At 39.3% G+C, this 26088-nt stretch overlaps 1 protein-coding gene across 1 annotated transcript in view; it reads right to left on the minus strand.

Annotated features, from left to right (window-relative positions):
- The window catches only part of CDC42 (cell division cycle 42), a 52745-nt gene that overhangs the window by 14713 nt on the left and 11944 nt on the right, over nucleotides 1-26088 (minus strand). Inside the window, exons 2-3 of the mRNA XM_078452236.2 lie at nucleotides 6738-6892; nucleotides 4346-4418 (exon numbers count right to left, since the gene is read on the minus strand). Of these exons, the coding sequence (XP_078308362.1) occupies nucleotides 4346-4418; nucleotides 6738-6842 (178 nt within the window). The 5' untranslated portion in view covers nucleotides 6843-6892. The remainder of the gene's footprint in view (nucleotides 1-4345; nucleotides 4419-6737; nucleotides 6893-26088) is intronic.

Genomic DNA, 26088 nt, shown 5'->3' on the forward strand with positions numbered 1-26088 from the left:
CTGCTGAAACCGGAAAGGTGTTTTTGCTACTAGCAACTTTTCTGTAAGTCTAAAATTGAACTAGGAAAAAAGTGACAAAGAAGAATGGGTGTCAAAATATAAAAATGTTTGACCAGGAAAAGACCTTAATATAAAATACTGTAAATGGATTGCAAACATAACAGAGAAACTAAACTCTGCTGTGATCTGCCACACAACAGACTACTGTGTCACCATGAGGACTATGACATACAAGTACAACATTGAGAGATGTCCCCATATTGTTGTAAGAGAAAAAGGAAGGTACAGAGAGGGAGAAAAAAATAATAGTATCCCTTTTCCTTATGTATAAGTACAATGACTATATAGGAAGAACTCTGCTTAGGACATACACTAAGACGTGACTGTCTCTGAATACAGATGCTTTTTCATTTTCTCCTTTTGTTTGTCTGTATTTTTATTATTTTTTCCTATAATAAGTAAAACCTGCATCTTTGTAATAAAGAGTAAAATTTTAAATGCTGACACAGAAAGGAAATGACAGTGGGGTGAGGATTATTCAACATGGGAAGGAGCATACGATATAAACACGTTAAGTTAAAAAAAAGCTAAATATAGAACAAAATACACAACAGTACAACATGTGAAGAAAAAACAGGAGAAAACAACTGTGGGGGGAACTCATAAACAAGAATTTAGTGTTGTAACCACAGAGACAGAAATAAAAGCTGTGAGACAGAGAGAGAGAGCTCTGTCTCTTATCTTTTTTTTTTTTTTAAAGTAAAGCTCTACCCCAACCTGAGGCTTGAACTCACGACCCCAAGATCAAGAGTCGCACGCTCCACCAACTAAGCTGGCCAGGCGTCCCCCTATCTCTAACCTCAGATGGTATTAAATACATCTGTAAAAGGTGCACCCCAGTACCTCCCAAGCCCCTTATACATCACCCATTAGCTTTGTTTACAGACTCTGTATGAGAACTACAGTTCTCCTTTGTCACTTTGTGTTTCACACTTAGAGAATTGTAGCCAGAGGTGAGATAGGAATGCTATTAAAAAAACTGAGAACAGGGGCGCCTGGGTGGCTCAGTCGGTTAAGCGGCCGACTTCGGCTCAGGTCATGATCTCGCGGTCCGTGAGTTGGAACCCCGCGTCGGGCTCTGTGCTGACAGCTCAGAGCCTGGAGCCTGTTTCAGATTCTGTGTCTCCTTCTCTCTGACCCTCCCCTGTTCATGCTCTCTCTCTGTCTCAAAAAAATAAATAAACGTTAAAAAAAAAAATTTTAATTGAGAACAAAATGACCAAAAGTCAGCAGATTAAATGTAATCGAACAGTTAAAGGAAGTCAAAGGGCATCTCATGGTGATCAAAACTTTAGAAGAAAGAAAACTAAGCTAATGGCATGACTAGAATCAGGAACAGGGACTCTAAGATTAAGGCCTCTGCAGAAGAATAGCAAGTCTCCTCTTAAGTGTGTCAAAGACAGAGACTCATTGTGGATGCCTACAACCCCAGGTCTCCAATGTCTGTCCAAACACACACACACACACACACACACACACACACACACTCTCTCTCTCTCTCTCTCTCTCTCTCTCTCTCTCTCTCCCCCCCTCTGTCTCTCTCTCTGGCTTAAAGTGACCTTAACAGTGAAGTTGGAAACCCACAACTTGCCTGGGATGGTAAAAATCATTTCCTTAGTGAATTTTTTTTAACCCCCAGAAAGACTCAGAATCTAATATAAAGATGAAATAAGTCAAATACTATTATTGTTAATTTTCACTTACATTTAGGAATAATCTATATTTAACACCCAGTGCCTACAGTATGTAAAATAATCTGCCATATTAAAGGACATGATAGGACACCTGGGTGGCTCACTCGGTTAAGTGTCTGACTCTGGATCTCAACTCAGGTCTTGATCTCAGGGTTGTGAGTTCAAGCCCCGTGCCGGGTTCCATGCTGGACATGCAGCCTAATTAAAAATAAAGAAAGAACATGATAGATTTGTTCTGATTCCTGTTTAAAGTGTATAATTGGTCTATAACTGGTCTTAACCTTGGGATTTTTTGGTTGAAAAATGTTGTTTATAAGGTTATAAATAATGCTGTTTATGGGATGCCTAAGTGGCTCAGTCTGTTAAGCGTCTGACTCTTGATTTCAGCTCAGGTCATGATCTCACAATCATGAGATCAAGCCTCACATGGCTTAAAGATTCTCTTTCCCTCTCCCCCTGTCCCTCCCCCACAGGCATGTGCACGCTCCCTGAGAGAGAGAGAGAGAGAGAGAGAGAGAGAGGAAGGAAGGAAGGGAGGGAGGGAGGGAAAGTGAGCTGTGATAAGCTAAAACATAAATACAGGAAATCACAAGTTATCAGGTTTATTGAAGTTATGTATGTAAAAACTTGGGAATGTTTCACTTGTCAGGTCAGGCAAATTAAACTGATTAAAAGATAGCTTAAAACTGGAACCCAAACATCCATCAACTTGTAAATTGATAACCAAATTGTGCTATATTCACAATATGGATACTACTCAGCCAATTAAAAAAAAAAACTGATACAGATAGATGAACCTCAAAAACATTATGCTAAGCAAAAGAAGTCAAACACAAAAGACTACATATTAGCCGAGTGACAGAAAGCAGATCTGCGGCTGCCTGGGGCCAGATCAAGAGGGGACTGACTGTTACAGAGCATAAGGAAATTTTGTAGGTGATGGACCTTGATTATGGTGGAGGTTACATAACTATACAGTCAGCAAAATTAATCAAACACTTAAAGTGACTGAATTCTATTGTATTATACTTCACTAAAGGTAAAAACAAAAAAAAAAATACTGATCTGAAATTTGAAAATAAAATTTTAAACTAATTTTCAACCCCAAGGAGCCAAAAATTATCTTTTTTCTGTGTGCATATTGCCACCAACGGCAACATAAACGGAAAATTTCCTCACCTATCATGAGATATGGGTCATTATTTTATTTTTTCTATTATTTCCAAGTTTCTTCCAGTATACCATTACTCATACAATTTTTAACTTGTAAACATTTTAAAGGTCTAAAACACCACAGAAAGCCACTGATCTCGAAACTGAACTGCTTACTACGGTGTCTCCATTTCATCCTCCCAACTAAATCTAGACAGTCCCTCAAAGTGAGCAGTACAAGATACTCCTTAAGAGGAGTAGGTCAGCGGGCAGGCAGGGAGAGCGTAACTCAAAAAGCAAAGCACCGAGGGGCACCTGGGTGGCTCAGTCTGTTAAGTGTCTGCCTTAGGCTCAGGACATGATCTCACAGTTCCTGGGTTCGAGCCCTACATCGGGCTCTCTGCTGTCCGCACAGAGCCCACTTCGGATCCTCTGTCCCCTTCCCTGTCTGCCCCTCCCCCGCTTGCACACATGCTCTTTCTCTCAAAAATAAATAATTAAAACTTAAAAAAAAAAACAAAAAGCAAAGCACTCAGAATTCCTAAATATAAAAAGGTTACCTTTCTGAAATTTTTCTTTGGCTAACTAAGCTGATAACAACAGAGACTACAGAGACAGAAGTCAGAAATTAAGATGTGCAGCTACTGTTGAAACAAAGAGGAAACAGGAGCTCCTGTGTGGCTCAGTTGGTTAAGCATCTGATTCTTGATTTGGCTCAGGTCATGATCTCACAGTTTGTGAGATCGAGCCCTACATCAGGCTCCAAGCTGAGTGTGGAGCCTGCTTGGGATTCTTTCTCTCTCCCTCTCTCTCTCTGCCCCTGGCCTGCTTGTGCTCTCTCAAAATAAGCACATAAATGTAAAAAAAAAAAAAAAAAAAAAAAATTTAACATTAAAAAATACATGCAAAACATTTTAAAAATAAAATTAAAATAATAATTTAAAAAAAGAATAACACTGAGGAATTGGGTATACTAAAGAAAGAAAGCAATTTATTCCTTTAATTTAAAAAGGTAACCACGTCAATATCGTGAGCTACATATTGGCTCAACTTCAAAGTATTTTCAGATACAGTAAACAATAACAAGCTATCTCTATAAGAAGCTATCTTATCTGCATATTATACAGACAAAAATCCTAAATATGCCTTCAAATTTCAGAGGCTGATAATACAGCTTGCCTAATGTACCCTGCTCTTGCCCTACTCTCTCTCTCCACACCATCCACCCAGGGAACTCCAAACTCCTATTTGCCATTCCAGGTCTGGGACTGTCCCTTGAATCAAGCATCAACCATCACAATATTCAATCCTGCTAACTATTAACAAAAGACAAGTGGTTTGCTAATAAGCTAGTTTCCAAAAATGTCCACCAAAAAAGATAGACAACCAGCAACCGTTAATAGTTACAGACCAAAACATAAAAGACATCAAGTTTTCACCTGCAGTATCAAAAAGTCCAAGAGTATATGGCTCTCCACCAATCATAACTGTGACTGCATAGTTGTCAAAAACCTAAAAACACAAAAATACAACATTGTTAGTATGCAAGGGGATGGTCAAAACGGGACAGGACAACTCTTAAGTAAAGGCAGTATTTCCTTCCTGAGACTTCCCCTTCTCTTAGTCTATATAATTCTTAGGTAACCAATCTTGCCAACCAAACCCTTGCATGAACTAACTGGTTCTTGGAAAAAGTGACGGGATGTACTCTGGGATGTCTACTCTACCCCAGTAGCCTGGATTAAAAGTCACAGGAAGGCTAGAGGTGCCATAAAAACAGAGTCCTCTAGCTATACAAAACGATGCTGTTCAATTTGCTATTTTTGAGACAGTAAGTTTATAGTTTACCTTAATGTTTACTCCGATTTCTAAGAAATTCTTATAGACTATTTCATTTTGATCTAGAATTTAAATATCCTAGATCCATGATAATCTTTTTTCCTCTCAGGGTTCAAGACAAGAAGCACGTTGTTGTAAATAAGCCCATTAGAGAGAAATAAAGGTTCCCTCAAGGTCAAGGAAAATGTCCAAGAAAGGGCTAGCAGATTATTTGTTGAGACTTCATGAATAAAACTTATGTTACTGGGTACAAACCACATGACCTAAGAGATCTTCTGTGACTAGATGTTTTTATTTGCAAACAGACTGTACAACCCACGACAAACTCCGTATATACTAATATTGGTTGTACTAAATTATCTGTGAAAATGGGAGGTAATAGTGATAAATGGGAAAAGACCCAACACTAATTCATGGATTCCTCTGAATTGACAAATAAAAATCAATCTTTCCAACTAGAAGGATGTTACATTTTCAGATCACCCCTTCTTTTCTAACTCTTAACTTTCCAGTTCATGTTTTAATGGATTGTTGAAATGTAAAAAGGAGTGGAATCAAGGGCATAGGGGAGGTGGTAGTTAAAGGAAAGTTGGTTCTTGATAACAAGAACTAGGAAATATAATGAATGTGGTTAAGCTCTCCAACAACGCAGGTTATTTTTCTTAAGTCATACCTAACTCTCTTCCAGAGATCCAGAAACACATATATGAAAGCCCCTCTTAAATAGAACACTTCATGACCAAAGTCATAACAGACTCAGAAACTGTGTTTACAAGAAAATAACTTTAATGGACACTGAAACACCAAAATTCTGATAGCTGCCCTCATTCTGAAACAAGATGTATGTATCTCTGAAAGTCCCCTAAAAGTCTCCCTCAATCTCAGAATTTCTTTTACTTACCATGTCCCCAAATGGGCCAACCCCAAAGTATGATTTTTGTATTTAATTATACCTTCAAATTCTCCCATTCCAAGAACCCTAACATTTCTTCCCACAGCCTTGACCTACCTCAATCATTGTGTCTACCTCAGGACATTACAGATTGTCAATTCTATTAAACATAATTACCAAAACTTTAACCTGTATTCATTCACCCTCTTAACAATGCTCATGTCTCTCAAGATTAACCTGAAGTATTCAGACATTTTCTTCCCTTTTACTTCCAAACAAATCCCATATTAATCATGCATAGGTTCTTTATAACTCCTAAAATAGCTCACTTAACAGAGGTGGTCACTGCCAAGCCAGGCCAACCCTCGCTCACCCCCACCACTGAAGGAAAATCTGTGTTTAACATAATTATACCACTGGGTTGGGTCACCCAACCTGGGACAAACACTGGATCCCCAAACACATTCTTTCACAAGTATTACTCTAACTCTTCTCTCACGTCATGATCTTTATTATTCCCATTTTCCCTCTACTCTTCTAAGGAGCTGATAAAAAACATTTGTGGGAGAGGACCCCAAAGGCTTCTGTTAATGTCCTCATAACCAAAACAGTTCTCTGCCCTTAAATACCAGTTTGCAGCTCCATTATTGCTAAGCCAACAGCTCCGTGAGATTCTCTTCTATCCTCTAAGGAGAGTAAGTGGAGACACATACTTTCTCTGAAGTTACAAGACCCCAAAAAGCATCCCAGAAGACCTCCAAGCACTGACTACTCATTGGCCAAGTTATCAAAAAGAAAGTCACTTCATTCCAAGATACAGGGCATACTTCCCCAAACTGAGACCACCGCTCTTTAGAATCTTGTCTATTGGAGTTTTGCCTCCCAGAACTTCTTGCACACCCCTGTGTCACCTTTTCAGCATTTTCACTGATTTTTTTCAGCTATTAATTTTAAAGTGTATATAACATACCCATCAGAAGATCTTTAAAAACAGGGCACAAAGGCAGACAACAGAGAAATCTTGAGCACACACATAGTTTTCAAAAGATATCAAAAGAGATCGTATTTCACCAACAGATGATGGAAGCCTTCATACTTACAGTCGGTACATACTCCGATGGAAATTTATTTGTTGTGTAGGATATCAGGAGACAGGTTTTACCAACGGCACCATCGCCCACAACAACACACTTAATTGTCTGCATTGCTGAAACAGTTTCGTATCCACTTTAAATATTTCAAATTCAATGATGACCTACAAAAAAGAAGAAAAATATTTGTTTCATTTGTAGTTGTGTATTTTTTTTTCTTCAACTAGCAACAGGTTTGCTCATTCAGAGCAACAAGAGAACCAGCACCCCGCCGAAAGAGCCTAAAAAGAGAAACAGTGACTAGCTCAAAATCACAGTAATAAGTAAGAGTCAAATTTCTAAGTCTCTGATCCCTTTGTTTTCCATATAAGTGGGGTTTTTTTTTAAATCCAAAGTAGTATAAAGAGTAGCATATTTATTTCTATAATGAAAGAGAAGAGGCTATTTCAGAATGAATCCCACGTAGAGTGTGCCAACAAGTGTGATTGTGTGAAATTTTTCCTTCAGTTGTATGTGCACACAAATGCACGTACATGTGTGTGCATAAACATGATATGTGCCAGACTGCAATAGGAAATCACTGCTTTAAAGAATGGTCCGTTTATCCAACCTTAGAGCTATAACCAACGAGCTACAGAGTATCGCCACCAACCCCTTGTAAAAGAAGAGCAGAATGAGGAACTGAACAAAGATCACGATGATCCCCGGTCTCAGCACATATTTTAACACCAGGTGGCCTAGTTACTAATTCAATATTCATGGCATGAAGAGGCCAAAACCTACACTTTTATAATGAAGAGTCCGATCACTCTACAGAATACTGACTTATAAACAGATATAATTACTTTAGCTTCTCTTACTGTAGTCCTTTCTAAGAAGCTATCGATTACAAAAGTACCAAAGATTTATTATATTTCATCAATTCCGAGATGCTTGTTTTCACATTTAAACATCTCTAAAATCAGAACATGTCTTTACTGAAAGTTTCTTAAAATCACTGCCAGTCATTTTTTTCCCCACATTTTGACATCTAAGAAATTAGGATAAATGACATCTTAGAGTCAATGAAAACTTCTAAGTCTTTTTGGGAGAATAAAAAAGAAACTTCATGCCCTGTATACCTACATTTTAAGACAAAGTCCTATTTCAATTATAATCCTGAAGGGGATGCAATTTCTTGTTGGCTAGAGGTGCCACCTTACTAAACACAAAAACGTCAGAACCATCTAACTCTGGGTTGGATGCCATGCCTATGCAGTCAGTAAGCATCACAACTCTTGATCATGAGTTACAAATGCCTGTTAACATCTCTGTATACAAGGAGTAACTTACAGGAAATATACACTCTCCCATTCCTCATCAAAATCTTCCTGATTATATTTATCTTTATTTAACCTCCTTTTATCTTGTTCCTTCTCTTTTCCCTATAATGCACTAACGCAGTCATACTAGTACAGCATTACTAGTTAAAGATCTTAATCCCTAAACTAAATCAAGATTTACCAAAATAATCAAGCACATGGGAGTACTAATTACAGAGAATTACTCCTAAAGAATGTCTTTTACATAATAATAAAGCAGAGGAAATAGAAACAGCTATCATCTTATGGTTCCTGAATCCACCTCTGAAAAAAAGAATAATGTTCTGCTAAAAAAATAAGGTCTTCTGTAGAATTTCTTTTCAATTGACAGTGAAGGAAAGGTAAGCAGAGAGTTCTGTTCACTCTACAGACTATTTTCCAGGTGCCTACAAATATATTTCAAGTTCAGTTCTCAAATACCTTCTATTTCTCTTGACCATTATTACTGGGTGATCTTTTTTTTTTTTTTTTTTTGAGAGAGAGAGAGAGAGAGAGAGAGAGAGAGTGTGTGTGTGTGTGTGTGTATTTGCATGCACGCACAAGCAGGGGGAAGGACAGAAAAGACAGGGAGCGAGACTCCCAAGCAGGCTCCACGCTCAACGTGGGGCTGGATCCCAAGACCTGAGCAGAAATCAGATGCTCAACCACTAGGCCACCCAGGTGCCCTCAGGAGATTTTTTTTTTTTAATGTAGAGTTTAATCATAAACACTGGCAAAAAGTAATATTTGACAACTGTGGCAGAGACTTCTAGTGGTCTGCCAATTCTTCCTTTCTTCTTTAGTAATAGAATTTTTAATTAAGCACATGGTCCCCAGTAAAAGGACGACATTTCCTCAACTCCTCTGCAGCTCGAAGTGACCACTGTGATTAACGGGAGTGGAAATGACTGATGGATGCAACGTTCGAGACTAGCCCTAATACCAAGGGGCACAGTCTCCCTGTTGCAGCCTGCAGGCTAGAATGCAGATGTGATAACGAGGGCTGAAGCAGCCACGACGAACCACAAGACACAACTGAGATGTTAAGGATGAGTCACAAAATAGGAAGGGTCAGCCCTGGATTGCCTCCAGGACTTTTACACAAGAAAGGAAGAAACTTCTCTTTCGTTAAGTCCCTAGTATTCTGAATTTCTCTGTGACAGCAGCAGAACTGATATCCTAATTACTATATTTCACAGACTCTAAGAAGCCAATGATTTTTAAATACATCCTAAATTTAGAGGAGTTAAATGTGGGAGAAAATGTCTCAGAATCACTAATTTAGTAATATCTAGATTTATCAAGTAACTTTACAGTAAAGCTGACCACTTTTGAGACTTTGTCTCAAAAACATCTAAGAAAACTGCTCCTTGTAAATTTTAATTGTGGTTGAAATCAAATGAATTGTCATCCCTAAATATGAAGCTCCTCATCTTCATTCAATAGCTGGCATTCTCTTTTAAGACTTAAAACCCATACTAACAAACAAATACAAAATCAACAGGCCATTTATAAGCTTGAAACTTCTAGTGGAAGTTTCTTGAAGTTTTCATTAAGATTCCCTAGGGAGGGGCACTCAGTTGAGAATCATTATCTCGGTTCATGAGTCTGAGCCCCACCATCGGGGTCACTGGTGTCCGCGCAGAGCCCGCTTTGGACCTCTATCTCCCTTCTCTCTCTCTGCCCCTCCCCCACCTGCGCACACCCCCTCTCTCTCAAAAATATACATACTTACATATATACATACATAAATTTCCCAGGGAATAAGAAAGAAGAAAGTGAGAACAAGAAGTCCCCATGATTAGAGCCATGAATATGACTGCCACATGAGCTAAATCACAACTATCACAAGCTGCGACGGAGAAGGTCGCAGCTGGTCTAAAACATTCCAAAGAAGAGCTTTCATTAGTAACTGCATTTAAAAAGAATTTAAATCTGATCTGCACTGATTTCCTTTTTTGTATTATAAATTAACTATTTTCACAGCAGCCCATCACAAATAGATTACACAATAGATTGGTTCTTTCTATGGCAACCTATTAAATGCAGCACCTTTCTCTGATACCAGCAAGAATAAGAAAATGTTAAAAATGAGTTCATGATGGCCACCAGAAAACTTTCAACTGTAAAGTAAAACATATGAATACAACACAATTTGTAGTACAAGAAATCTACAATGTAAGTATAGGAACAAAGGTAGCAATATTTCAAACAGGCTCATAACTCTCTGCATTAAACACAAATTCATGAAAACTAATAACAAATTTTTTTTTGAAGTTTATTTTGAGAGAGACAGCACACATGAGAGAGGGCGGGGAAGAGAGAGGAGAAAGAGAGAATGCCAAGCAGGGTCCACACGGCCAACATATAGGCTTGAACTCAAGGAACCATGAGATCATGCATGACCTGAGCTGAAACCAAGAGTTGGATGGATGCTTAACCAACTAAGTTACCCAGGTGCCCCTAAATGACAAATTTTCTGAGGGTGATCTTTAAGATTTTCCAATGGAAGGTAATGGATCCATATAACAGAGATGTGCTCTGCACAGAGTTTGGCTCAATCATTAAACAAACAGTACTACTTTGAGAACTTTTAGAAGTGTGTATTTTTGCCTGTCCCAGCAGGAGAAACAGGCAAGCCAACTGGGACCTTTGTGTGTCCGGCCTAAAAAGCTAGAAGGAATATCCAAAATACATAAACTATAAATAACTATAAACTATACACTATATATATATATACTATAAACTATTTTTATAAACTATAAAATACATAGACACATAAATAATAATAATTTTCTTAACTTTGAAGTCACAAAAACCCTGGGTTTTAATCTCTGCTCTGCGCTTACTAGTGACCTGGGCAAGGTTCTTAATCTCTTTTGACTCAATGTTCTCATTTGTAAAACAGAACTCATTATGTCAACACCTTGCACAGTTGTTATGCAGATTAAAGAACATAAAAGGACCTCACAGCACATACTCAAAATACATGAGTTCATCTACCAAGTGCACTGGTTAAATCAATCCTACTTCACACCTATTTTCATCCAATGGGTCAAAACTTACACTGTAGTTTCTTCTCTCTTTAGCGATTACCTAATGAAAACTCTTCACACTTTGCACCCAGCAGGTACACCAAAAAACAGGTTAAAATGAACTGAATATACTTGCTACTTAGCTAATGACACACACACAAAAATTAAATGAGAAATCCACCCAAATGTTTCTTATTCACCTGAAGACTTCTGTATCATTTTTCTGTATTTCCTGTATCTTATTTCTATATTTTACAGAGTGGTTCCTAAAAATCAAGTTCTTTAACAGGTATTAACAAAATTATTTAGGTACAAGAACAGACCTGATCCCTATTGTGAATTGCCGAATAAAAAAATTTTTTTTTTTTTAGTTTACAAACCATCACTGTGTACATGTTTGAATTTAGTCTCTAAACTAGCAATTCCAAAATTAGCAGACCACCAGAATTACCTGGAATGGATTAACAATTCAGATTCTCGGACCCTCACTCCACATCTAATAACTCAGAACTCAATACTCCCTATGTAATTCCAATGTACAATGAAGTTTGAGAACTACTATCTTGTATGATAGCAAGATGAGGAATACCAGTAACACAAGAATCTAAGCTAAGATAAACATTACTGGCATTTTAGGTCACCTAGAAGTGAATTTCTTAAAGTAGGACGGGGACACCTGGGTGGCTCAGTCGCTTAAGCATCTGACATCAGCTTAGGTCAGATCATGATCTCATGGTTTGTGAGTTCGAGCCCCGCATTGGGATCTGTGCTGACGGGTCAGAGCCTGGAGCCTGCTTCAGAATATGTGTCTCCCTCTCTTTACTCCCATCCCTCGCTCTCTCTCTGTCTCAAAAATAAACGTTTTAGGGGCACCTGGATGGCTCAGTCGGTTAAGTATTCGACTTCGGCTCAGGTCATGATCTCATGGTTTGTGAGTTCGAGCCCCATGTTGGACTCTGTGCTGATAGCTCAGAGCCTGGAGCCTGTTTCAGACTCTGTGTCTCTCTCAATCTCTGCCCCTCCCCCGCTCATGCTCTGTCTCTGTCTCTCTCTCAAAAAATAAACATTAAGAAAATAAATAAATAAACGTTTTAAAAAAATGTTTAAGTAGAATAAAAATTACCAACATGAATTAACTGTATCAAACAGGCATTTTACATATTTAGTAATAAAAAACTCACATTAGATATTGAAAGATCATGAACCAAGATAGTTCAGAGGTGCTTCCAATTACTGCTTCAATCTAAAAAGTCTTCTCAAATAATAATGATAGGAGCAAACACTTATATATATAGCACTTACTATGTGCTATATACTGTTCTAAACACATTACACATTTTTGTACATTTCATCCTCCCAACAACCCTATGAGGTATGTACTATATTATCCCCATTTTGCAGGTAAGAAAAGTGAGTCTCAGTGAAGTGAAGTAGGCCAAGATTTCTCAGCCAGTAAATGGCAGAACTGGAATTTAAACCCAAACAGTATGACTGCCAAGTCCCTGCTCCAAGTCCCTCTCCTGAGAAATGACAGTGTTTTAAAAACAAACATGATCACTGCAAATGCAGTGGCAAGAATATACCTCTGATAGTTGCCAACACTGGGAAGAGGAAGGGAGAGGAGGAACCAAGAAACAGGAATTCAGTTCACTTCCTATTTCTTTACCCTACAGACAACTACCGAATTTTACTGGGGAGAAGGGAAGAAGAGAGAATCAGTAAGATTTTGCTCTTCCCCTTTCTATATACCCATAAATCTTCCATTTCTTAGGCTTTCTGACCTAAGCTCAGCAATCTGTTGGAAAATGGTTATGGGTCCCCTGTTGAAAGCACTGGATCAAGAGTCACCCTGGCTCTACCACTCCAGCTATGTGACCATAGGCGGGTTATTTAACTTCTCTGTGGCTATTTTCCCTTACCTAAAAATGAAAACAGTTAGAAGACCTTCTTCACAGGGTACATTGACTGAATAAGATAATACATGTAAAGAATTTAGAACAGTGCCTGGCATACAGTAAATGTTTACTAAATGTTAACTATTACTCTTGAATGATTAAAGGCACCTTTAAATCAATATAAATTTTAAAAGAGCAACAATTCCAACCTGCTTAGGAGCATATAATTTATTTTTATTTCCAAAGTAATTACAGTACTCATTGTTCTTACTACAAATGCAGTCAAATTTAGAGCTATACTGCAAAAGTGGTCACTTTAATGAGTAAAGTTGCAATTTAATTAAGACTATTCTACAAAGCATTTGACATGTATTACTAATAATTTCATTTATTAAAATGTCAGGGTGGTGCCTAGGTGACTCAGTCGGTTAAGTGTCCAACTTCGGCTCAGATCATGATCTCACGGTTTGTGGGTTCAAGCCCCACACGTCGGGCTCTGTCCTGACAGCTAGGAGTCTGAAGCCTGCTTCGGATTCTATGTCTCCCTCTCTCTGCCCCAATCCCGCTCACGTTCTCCCTCTCTTCCCTCCCCCTCTCTCTCTCGAAAATGAATAAAAAAAAGTTTAATATAATAATAATCATAAAATAGAATGTCAGCAGATGACCCAGAGATGGGGAAGGAGCAAGCAACCAGGGAAAAGAGTTTGGCTTTGCAGTACATACAACGCCAGCTTCAACGACATAGAAATAACTAGGTCAGACAATGTCTGTATATCCTACGTTAGCTTCCTTTTTAAAAGTATCAACTCACTATAACAGCAAAGAGGCTATGCGGTACCAATTACTGTTTTGCTATCCGGAGTGGCCAGAAAAGTTATTTTGCATCTTAAACACTCTACCTCTTTAATACTGAAGTTCAATCATACCAGCACTTAAAACTGGGGCTGGGCATAAAAAGTGATTCTGCCAGGGGTAACTGGGTGGCTCAGTCAGTTAAGCATCCAGCGTCAGCTCAGGTCATGATCTCACGGTTCATGGGTTCAAGCCCCCGCATGTCCAGCTCTGTGCTGACAGCTCAGAGCCTGGAGCCCGCTTCGGATTGTGTCTCCCTCTCTCACTCTGCTCCTCCCCTGCTCATGCTCTGTCTCTCAAAATTGAAAATATTAAAACAAAATTTTTTTTAATGTTTTTATTTATTTTTGAGACAGAGAGAGACAGAGCATGAGCAGGGGAGGGGCAGAGACAGAGAGGGAGACACAGAATCCGAAGCGGGCTCCAGGCTCCAAGCCGTCAGCACAGAGCCCGACGCGGGGCTCGAACTCACGGACCTTGAGATCATGACCTGAGCTGACGTCGGACGCTAAACCGACTGAGCCACCCGGGCGCCCCTAAAAATATTTTTTTAAGGTATTCTGCCAATCCTAAGAAAACTGAATTGTGAAATAAGGTGTATCTTCTACATTCCTTCCCAGTACCCACTGTTCCATCTGACAGTGACACTAACACCCAGATGCTTTGGTCCAATTCCCTCTTGAGAATCTCAGGACTATAACCCCTTTAAGTTTTCTGGAGTCCTTGAGCTCTAAGTTTAAAGAAGTTACAGAATCCTCTCTGTAGTATCATCATTGGCTGGTTGCCCAGCTGAACTCCATCAGACAATCCAATCCCAGGGAAAAGATCTGTATGGGGGAAGGCTCCTGGCTAGAGAAGCCCCGCACCCTGTGGTTCATTCTAGGCACAAAGCACAAAATAGTTGCACGAAAAGATTTGAAGAGTAAGTCTTGCAAAAATGAGTATTCTCAGTCAGATTAGAAAACTATGTCAAATATTAACAGTAAACAAAGTGAATGAAAAGCAAGTAAAACATAAATAAATAAACAAAATAAGTCAAGTAAAATTTTCGGTAATTTCACTGTGGTAAAAATAAGTATTTGGTCTTTCTCCTGGGTTCCTGGTACACAGCTCCTAAAACCCCTGGAATTTCCTAGATGACAGGAGTGTCTTTTATCTTTCATAATGACTCCTTCCAATCACACAAGAGTTTATGCTAATATAATTGAGGGCCACATCAGTTATAGTAGCATATGCAAAGCGTAATTTTTAAAACATCTGCCCACACGATTAAGTAATCCAAGGGACTCAAAACTACAAAGATGGATCCTATCCCATGCATTCACATGTATAAAGGTGTTCTAACGTATCACTTTGGTTTTGAGTCAGACCAAAAAGGATATAACTGACCGTATATGATGAATTAAAAATACAGTATTGTTTAGAAAGTCCTACTCAAAATCCTATTACACCTCCATCATAATTACCTTTCTCGCCCAAAACAATACACTGTTTTTAAACCTTGAAATAGGGGCGCCTGGGTGGCTCACTCGGATGAGCTTCCGACGTCGCCTCAGGTCATATCTCACGGTTCGTGACTTCCCCGCATCGGGCTCTGTGCTGACAGCTCAGAGCCTGGAGCCTGCTTCCGATTCTGTGTCCCCCTCTCTCTCTGCCCCACCCCTGCTTGTGCTCTGTCTCTCTCTGTCTTTCAAAAAAGAATAAACTTAAAAAAATTTTTTTAAATAAATAAAAAAATAAAATAAACCTTGAAATAAATGTTAAGCTCGAAATGAAACTTAAGAGAGCTCAATTATATGAGTGCACCCAATATTACATAAAAGCAAAATAAATAATTTTATTTAGGATTGAAATACCCTTTCATGAACTAACTTAACCCCATCATTTTGCAGATATTCTGGCCTAAAAGCAAAGGACTTACCCCAACGCCAGATTGTTAACACCCACGTATCTTGATATTCTTTTCCTGATATTCTTTGGACTTCAGGCAAATAAAGAACAAACCACATAAAAACAGTTCTTTTCGAACTTTAAAATTTGTTTTCAGAGTCCTCAGTAAACAGCAAATAATCTCACAAAACTTTGCCATTCAAAAAGTCAAAGTAATACAGCTACTGCTCAAAATCATTTGCCCTCATAAAAATCCCAAAGAAGCTTAATATGATCAGCAGTTTGCCTCAGTTCTCAGTAAGTGTATCCATTCCAATTTGAATTAGAATTCTGTAAAATATCTTTCAACTACTAAAAAGCAGACAACCTTGTATTGGAAAAGACAGTCCCCCATGGGTCTCTCGTGCTCCTATACATCTTACTGGGTATGCTAAAAATGCAAGGTCCTGACCACCCCACCCAGGCCATGCTGTAGGGTTATGTTAGCAGCAAAAGACCTTGAAGAATTACAGTAATGTCTCCCTCTAAGACAAAGAGTAGGCTTACCTCCTACTTGTTATTAAATAGCGGGTTCCCTAGGCTCAATGCTCCTCAGATGTGACACAAACCCCTTGCATCCCCCCACATGGAAGTCTTAGGGGCACAGGGAAGCAACACAGACATTGATCTGCTGCCGGCTGTGCCTTTACTATATATAAACGCTTTGTCTCTGACCCAGGAATCTCCTGTCTTCTGCCAGCATCCATAAAACAATACTGGGCTAACATATTAACATGTAAGGAAAGTAAGATAAAGTCCCAGACTTTGTTTACTTGATTGACCGAGCTTTGTGAGATATAACCATTTTGTTGTGAATTTCAGTTTTTGTATGTAAACAGCTTAGTTTCTTAGACTAATTACTAGAGTAGGGATGAAGTAAGAATGTGCGGTCTTAAATATGTTATTACTCAAAATTTTTCCTTATTGAAAATCCTCCTGAAACAATTTTAAAGATTTTTTTCCACCTTCTCCTCCTCACTCCCAAGCCAGGTAGCTAGCACATCTTCTCTAGAAATTGGTTGTTTTAGTTCATTTATGGTTCCGTCTTCTAGGTGTCTATCCTAACAGGAAGAAATTAGTGAAGGCCAGAATCCTACCATAAAGAAAGGTGGTAAGCAACATGACTCCCCACGGCGAGCATGTAAAAATGAGAGAAATTATGTATTATTAATTTCTTCTGCTTTAAAGTACTAAGGCTAATAAAAATCTTAACTTTTCAAAACATATTTTGTTCTATCCTTGAAAAGCTGTAGGTAACCTTATTTCCCCCCCCCCCCCAAAATTCTACTTATTTACCCCTAGAATTAAATCATAGCAGAAATTTAAAGGACAAGGTCTCCATGGTATGTGTCCAAGAGCCTTGTTGTTGCTTTTCTCTTGCTGATTTTTGAGACTGGTGAAATTCGTAGATATTTTACCAAAAGACAGTCAAAGAAATCAGAGAAGGAGGCCCAGGCAGAATGTAAGTGATAACAGCACTGCTACGGCTTTTGTACGTTTCAGATGCTGCATAAAACAAAAATATCTTTGGGTTTTTGACAAATACATAAGAGCATCTTGAGTTCTACATAGTTCTCTCACAGAATGGCTGCAAAACTCCTAATATCTCCAGCTTTCAATTAAATACATTATTAACACACTCATTAAAGCGAATTATTCAAATTCCTCCATTTTCTGCCGCTTAATGAAAAAAACTGATACATGTGAAATCACAAAGTACATGAGAGAGAAGGGGGGTATCAAACTAAGGTTCTATGGGTCCTCAAATGATAAAAAAGAAGCAACTGTCGGGGAAAAGTGCTAGCAGGCAGCACTCAAAGTCAAAGACTGCAAGTCTGTGTGGTTAACAGATATTTTCAACAGTGCTACAAGTGTGTTGTATCAGCTTCATTTCTGAAAATGACTTCATTCCAAAATGTCTGATCTGATAAGAATGTCAAGTCCTTACTTTTACTATAATGTTGAGTTTTCCTTCCTCAAATTGGCAAAAACAAAGGGATACTAGCCACAGTCATCCTTGTATACTGCACTTGGGACCAAAAAAATAACATTTAAAAATCCCATTAGTAAACAGTTAAATAAGATACGTAATTTTTAAATTTAACATTTCAAATAATTTGGTAAAACTGAAGAGTATGTAATAATGTATGAGTATTATTTTTTTTTTTTTTTTTTTGAGGGAGAGACACAAAGCAGAGGAAAGGGACCGAGAGAAACAGGATCTTAAGGAGAGGGACAAAGAGAAAGAGAGAGAGAGAGAGAATCTTTTTTTTTTAAGTTCATTTATTTATTTTTGAGAGAGAGAGAGAGAGAGAGAGAGAGAGAGAGAATGAGCGGGGGAGGGGCAGAGAAAGAGAGAGGGAGAGAGAGAATCCCAAGCAGGCTCCATGCTGTCAGCACGGAGCCCAATGCAGGGCTTGAACTCATAAACCATGAGATCATGACCTGAACCGAAACCAAGAGTCGGGCACTTAACCAACTGAGCCACCCAGGCACCGGGAGAGAGCGAATCTTAAACAGGTTCCACACTCAGTGTGACTCAGGGCTCGATCCCACAGCCCCAAGATCATGACCTGAACCGAAATCAAGAGTCAGCCACTCAACCCAGTGAGCCATCCAGGCACCCCAAGAGTATTCTCTCAGTTAGAAGAGAATAGAAATTGCAATAAGATTTTCCCTCAAAATAGTCAAAACTTGTCAATTTGGCGGGGGTGCGGGGGACATCCAAAATTTCTTCTCCAACAAGACAGACAGCATCAGCAGGTAAAACTACAGGGCTTTCTCCAGAGATCGCGTGTTCACAGGGCACTACCTGCTCCACAGTGAGAAAGTCTCCGGCGTGTTCTCCGGAACAGCAGCCACTTCACAGCGTAAACAGGCACCAGTAGTGTTGTGCTCAACTTGACTCCAAGAGGAAAGGCACAACTTGGCGAAAAAATAATTTTTGGATCTTAAAGTCAGGTGCAAGAACACAAACTTTTTAATGTTTATTTCTGAGAGAGAGAGAGAGAGAGAGAGAGAGAGAGAACGAGCAAGGGAGGGGCAGAGAGAGAGAGGGACAGAGGATCCGAAGCAGGCTCTGCACTGACAGCAGAGAGCCAGACGCGGGGCTCCAACTTACAAATCGTGAGATCATGATCTGAGCCGAAACTGGACACTTAACTGAGCCACACTCAGGTGCCCCCAAACTTACTTGAAAGGTGATTTTACATTTCTTCTTCAAATTTTTATTTAAATTCTAGTTAATTAACATACAATGCACAACACCCAGTGCTCATCACAAGTGTCCTCCTTCATCTCCATCACCCATCTAGCCCATCCCCCACCCACGGCCCCTCCATCAACCCTCAGTTTGTCCTCCATCGTTAAGGGTCTCTTACAGTTTGTTTCCCTCTCTCTTGTTCATCCCTCCCATATGTTCATCTGTTTTGTTTTTTAAATTCCACATATGAGTGAAATCATATGGTATCTGTCTTTCTCTGACTTATTTCGCTTAGTTGATAAGTCTTGATCTACTTTTCCACATAGGAAGTGACTTCTCCACTCAGAAAGTAAGGTTCAAGGGGCGCCTGGATGGCTCAGTCGGTTAAGCATCCGACCTCAGCTCAGGTCATGATCTCGCGGTTCGTGAGTTCGAGCCCCACATCAGGCTCTGTGCCAGACAGCTCAGAGCCTGGAGCCTGCTTTGGATTCTGTGTCTCCGTCTCCCTCTCTCTCTCTCTCTCTCTCTCTCTGCCCTTCCCCTGCCTGCACTGTCTTTCTCTCTCTCAAGAATAAATAATTTTTTTAACTTAGAAATTAAGGTTCAAGACTTGTAAATTTATTCATTCATTCAATAAACCTTTATTAAGCACCTAATATGTGCCAGCATTGTCCTATACATAGCCATATCCCCCCTGTGCCTGGAACAAAGTTCATGTCCTCTTGGGGCAAAATCCTAAGTGAAGTATCCATACAATAAACAAATAAGTAACACATACACCCCCCCCCCCCTCAAAACACACACAACCTTCCTTTTGTAACATTACTGACACCCTCATATGCAATTTTCCCATTCTGATGTCTTAATTGAGGGCAATATTAATTCTTTCCTCTTAATGAAGAAAAGACAAGGAGATATTAAACACATTCAAAGTTCCCCTCAGTTGCATGCAAAAGAGATAACTAAGGACACCTAGCTGGCTTAGTATGCAGAACACGACACTCTTGATCTCAAGGTTGTGAGTTTGAGCCCCACATTGGGTATAGAGATTACTTGAAAATAAAGACAAGAAAGAAAAAAGAAAAGCAAAGAAAAGAACAAGAAAGGGAGAGGGGGGAGGGAGGATTGATAACTAAAGATAAGGGCATTTTGCTTATCCCCAAGTCTCAAATCTGAATCTGCTACAGCTCTGAGGTCTAGACAACCTGGGGAAAAACAGGACCAAAATTGTTCAACTAGCTTCTATGCATCTTATTCTGCCCTAATTGCCAATTCCTGTTACTATTTAAAGTATCCAATACAGGAGGGGGAGACGCGAGGGACCGAGGGTGGCTCAGTTGGTTGAGCGTCTTGACTCCTGATTTCGACTCAGGTCATGATCCCAGAATCGTGCAATTGAGCCCCGCGTCCAGCTCTGCGCTGAATGTGGAGCCTGCCTGGGATTCTCTCTCTCTCCCTCTGCTCTCCCCCACCTGGCTTGCTCTCCCTCTGTCTAAAAAATAAAAATAAACAAAATAAAATAAAATAAAAATAAACTAAGTATCCAATATGGTTTGGTACTTATTTCAAAGCCTAAGCCTTTATTCATATCACCTCTCCACCAAAAGCTAGATGTCTGGCCTTACAACTCATCCTATTTCTATCCTAACTTTCCACCCCCGGATTCCTACCTTATCTGAGACACCTTCCCTAACTATTCAAACTATCAAAAACTGCCCCCACTCTCTGAACCTCCATGGCAAAGCCCTTCTTAGTTCTTAGTTCTCTGCTCTAATGACACAGGCTCCTTCTTTCTATTCCTCCAAGATGCCTTGTCCTTCCCGCAGGTCTCTATACTTGCTAGTACTGCCCCTCCTGCTCTTAAAGCTGCTGACTTCTTCAGATCTCAGCTCAAATAATCCTCTGCTCAGAAAACCCTCCCCTGAGCACACTATCCATAGCAATACCCAGCTTCCAACCTCCTTACTTCTCTCAAGTTACCCTGTTTATTTCCTTTATAGTATGGTCATAAGCTATTATTATCTTGTTTTAATGCAGTAAAGGAGATATAAAAAATAAGGAAATCTCTCCAAAGGCAGGGACTCTGCTTGCTGCATTGCCAGAAAACAATTCAACACTGAGCACACACCAGGCCCTCACTGAACAAATAAATCACACAACTGAGTACTTGATCATGCTGGCTTTATTCACGCGTGCTTATTCTAATAGATCTTAAGCTCTCTGAAAAACTAGGCTTATACTTCTTTACCTCCTTCCCAAGGTGCGTAATGCAGTATCAAGCATATATGAAGGGCAAGAAAAAAATAAAATTAAAAAAAAAACTTTTTAAAAGCCTTGCTAACTAAAGTTAATAATATGAAAAAGGCATGGGATTTTTAAAGACAGACAAATATGGGTTCAAATCTTAGCTCCACTTCAATGTGTGTGACCCCAGCAAGTTACTTCACTTCTACACCTTAAGTTTCTCATCTACACAAGAACATCTAACTTACAAAATTGCTAGAAAGAGAGATGACATCTAAAAAGCAACTAACCTATCGCCTGGCACAGAATAAACACCTAATATGGCATTCTCATCCCCAATTAAAACTTCCAAAAATCAAAATGGCCCTAAGATAAAGATCAGAACTACTACCGTTAAAATGAAAGCATCTAAACACTATAATAAATTCAGAAAAATCTTCGCTTCTACCTGACAGACTTATTTGCTAAAGTTAATCCTTTCTAAAATCCCCACACTCTGATCTCAAAGAACAGTTTAAGCTAAATGTCCTATTTGTAGTCAGAGGATTCAGAATATTACAGAAAGGGTTATAATCCACCTCTATTTTAAGAAGAGATAAATTAACATAACTGAAGTATGCAATTATTTATCGGGTCTCTAATATGCCCAAGGAAGACAACATAAGCACAGAAGTCAAGCACAGAAGCGTTCTAGTCAAGCAGTCCCATACTGATATCCCCATTCTTGTGCAACTTTGGGCAAGCTAGTCAACCTCTTTTAGACTTTGTCTCTCCATCAATAACACAGAAATAGTATTGACGTAGGTTGTAAGAATTAACGGAGTTACTCCTCTGTTCAGCACTTAACACTCAAATATGAGCTCTTTTTAATCGCTGTAAAGTAACCCAGATAATCGATTAATTTAGAATCTGATTATCTAGACAATCTTGTATAGGAGGCTGTGTTTATAACTCCATCAAAGTGCTACGTGAAAGCCAATCATGTTCTCTTCAAAACAAAATCTGGTTTTATGAGGCGCCTGGTCATGATCTCGCGGTTCGTGGGTTCAAGTCCCACGTCGGGCTCTCTGCTGACAGCTTGGAGCCTGGAGCCGGCTTGGGATTGTGTGTCTGCCCCTCTGCCCCTCCTCCACTCATGCACACCAGTGGAAGTGCGCTTGGGCGCGCTCTCTCTCTCTCTCAAAAATAAACATTAAAAAATTTTTGTTTTAATCTGGTTTTAGATTAGGACATAATACACAAGGCAAATTTTTGCTTTCAGAACAACAAAACAGTAAGAAACAAGGCTTCCACATCTACGCCAGCACCTATCATAATTTAACATGTACATTCTTTGGCCCAGTAACTCCATTTCTCCAAATATGCCAAGAGGTAAGCAAAGGATATTTACCAGAGACTTGCTTACAGGAGCAAAGACAGGAAACTACACGTGAACAGGGGGCTGTTAAGTGATAACACAAAGGAATATTATGCAACTATTAAAAAGAATGAACTATAGTGCCTGTTATGGACTAAACTGTGCCCCCCCCCCAAAACTTTGTATGTTGAAATCGCAACCCCCAGTATATCAGAATATGACTGTATTTGGAATAGGGCCTTTAGAGAATGAAGGTAAAATGAAATCATATTGGTGGACCCTAATCCAACATGACTGGTGTCTTTATAAGGAGATAAGTACACAAAGTGGGAAGGCCAAGTGACGACAGTAAAAATCAGCCACCTATAAACCAAGAAAGAAGCCCTCAGAAGAAACTAGCTCTGCCAACACCTTGATCTGAAGCTTCTAGTCTCCAGAACTGTCAGGAGATAAATTCTACTACTTAAATCACCTATTCTAGTCTTTGTTATGGCAGCCCTGGCAAACTAATACAGGGGAACATGGAAAACCTCCAAAACGTATTAAGTTTCTAAAACACAAAGTACAGGGCGCCTGGGTGGCTCAGTCGGTTAAGCGTCCGACTTCGGCTCAGGTCATGATCTCACGGTCTGTGAGTTCGAGCCCCGCGTCGGGCTCTGGGCTGATGGCTCGGAGCCTGGAGCCTGCTTCCGATTCTGTGTCTCCCTCTCTCTCTGACCCTCCGCCGTTCATGCTCTGTCTCTGTCTCAAAAATAAATCAACGTTAAAAAAAAATTAAAACACAAAGTACAGAACAATGTGTATAAGGTGTCAACTCATGTCTGAGTTTTTTTAATGGAGAGGAGATACATATATACTTATAGGTGCAAAGACACAAAAGACTATCTGCAAAGGCACATGCAGATGCAGAGACTATAATGATACATATGCTAGGTAACAGTGGTGGCTTCTGGGAAAGGGACAAGGGTAGCTGGAACAGGCAGACTCATTTTTCCCCCTGTTCTCTTTTGTACTGAAGTTTTCAGGTGCATGTATTATTTCTTTGGTTTTAAAAACGAAACCAGCTACTAAAATCAAAAGATCTCCAAGACATACTCAGTAATTAAGAAAAACACCATTCGAAAAAAAGGAAAAGAAAAACACCATCAGTAAACCTGGTCTAAGCAGTGAGCCCTGATAAACCAAACCCACCCAAATCCTCCATCTATTTTGAGCACAGGCAGTTTTTTTAAATGCCCTACACACGTATTTTAAGAGCCATACACATCATGTGTCTCAATAATTCCACTTCACGCCCTTAGTACTACAATGCCAAGCACTCAATTTGCCAATGTACTTCAACAATTAGAACATTTGTGTCCCCATTTAAAAAAAGTAATTCCAGTTCCGGGACACCAGGGTGGCTCAATCAGTTAAGCGTTTGACTCTTGGTTTCAGCTCAGGTCATGATCTTAAGGTTTCGTGGGTTCGAGCCCCAGGTTGGGCTCCGTGCTGGCAGCATGGAACCTGCTTGGTGTTCTCTCCCTCCCTCGCTCTGTGCCCCTCCCCTACTCAGGCTGTCTCTCTCAAAATAAACTTTTAAAATAAATATAGTTCCACTTCAGATAATCTACCCAAAATGAAGAAACTACTTTAACAAGAAACAATGGAATGCCAGAACATTAAAATAGCTAATGCAAGAGAAAAATGTTAAGTAACAATACAGCACAGGATGAAATGCTATACATATCAAAAATAGTTGTGAAAAGTACCGACATAGTAACACAATACTATTAAAAACATATATTACCACTAACTGTTAAAACATTGTGCTCTAATGTGGGTAAAACAAACAAAAAAAAAATGCAAAAAGAGTTAAATAGTAACTGTGTTGGCACATGTGTGGGGGGTCAGTTCAAGAACAGGACCCAAGCACCAAGCACGTAACAGATCTTATCCAATCTTCCCTGCATAAGGACTCAAGTAGGGACCCAGAGCATGTTACAATAGCCTTCTGTTCTTCCAAGAAAGGACTGTTAATTATAAAAGTCAGCAATATATTTAAGTGCCTGTTATAGCACTACACTGGGTAAAAAAGAAACCCTGCCTTTAAATGCCTTCAAAACATTTCAGTAATTTACTGAATGCCTACTCTGTGCCAAACATTACGCTAAATAGCTTTACATACATCATATATCACATTATATATTTTACTGGTTATAAGCAGAACAGGGGAACACAATGGCAATCGTCTGGCTGCTACAAAATTCCACTACAAACTGCAAGTGCCATGTATTTTTTAAAAAGTAGTAAATATGGCACAGTGATCTAAAACAATGTGAGAATAAATCTCTAGTTAAACGGAATTATCAACAGAAAGAGTAGAAGTAGTGTCAACCTGCAAAGTGGAAGAAACAAACAAAAACACCGGATAAGTCCAAGTCATACCAATTCTGAAAGCTAAGCAGGAGTTTTAATTTAACCTGGGTGGGACACGGGAGGCTACCATTTCTTACTCACGAAGAACAGGTTTGTTGTGTGCTATTAATCTTGTACCTATATTGCAAGGCGAATTGCCAAAGGTAACCAGATAAAGTAAACCAACTCAGCTAAGAAACTACTTTAGTAATGCAAGACTTAAATGAAGGATCTGCACCAGGGTAGTAGAATGGAAATAAATAAGAAATAGTTGATGGGTTTGGGGATGGAGGATGGGTTTAAGAAGATGGTAAATTATGATGAAGTTCTTCCGTTTGGGAAATTAGAGGACTGGTTTGTACCACGAATGGAGAAATGAGAAGAAATCTTAAGGTCAGGCTATATGTTCTTAAAGCTCTAAGAAAATATGCCAAAGAATAGCCTTTTCAGAATCAGTACACAGTAATTTGGTCCTAAATCCCTCAAGGATGAAATCATGTGCCAGCCTGTATCAGAAAGCCCACATACAAGCATACATTTTCAGCAAAAAATAAGTCACTACATTACCAAGGCAACAACATACACTGTAAATGAAAGACAAACTGAGAATCTTTCTTTTCAAAAATACCAAGGGGCTCCTGGGTCGTTCAGGAAAATCAAAACTCTTGATTTTCGTCTCAGGTCATGATCTCACAGTTCCATGAGTTCAAGCCCCATTATCAGACTCCATACTGACAGCACAGAGCCTGCTTAGCATTGTCTTTCCCCCTCTCTCTCTGCACCCACCCTCCCACCACTGGTGAGCACATACTCTCTCTCAAAATAAATAAACTTTAAAAATAAATAAAATAGGGGCACTTGGGTGGCTCAGTTGGTTAAGTGTCCAACTTTGTTCGGCTCAGGTAATGATCTCAACAGTTCATGAATTCAAGCCCCAAATCGGGCTCTCTGCTGTCAGCGTGGAGCCTGCTTGGGATCCTCTGTCCCCTCTCTCTCTCTGCCCCTCCCCTACTCCTTCTCTCTCTCTCAAAATAAGTAATCTTAAAAATAAAAATACATAATAAATAAATAAAATGATATAAAAAAATACCAAGCAAGATGCCAATTTC

Source organism: Panthera onca, chromosome C1 (genome assembly GCF_046562875.1).
Source record: "Panthera onca isolate mPanOnc1 chromosome C1, mPanOnc1 haplotype 2, whole genome shotgun sequence".
Classification (NCBI taxonomy): Eukaryota; Metazoa; Chordata; class Mammalia; order Carnivora; family Felidae; genus Panthera; species Panthera onca.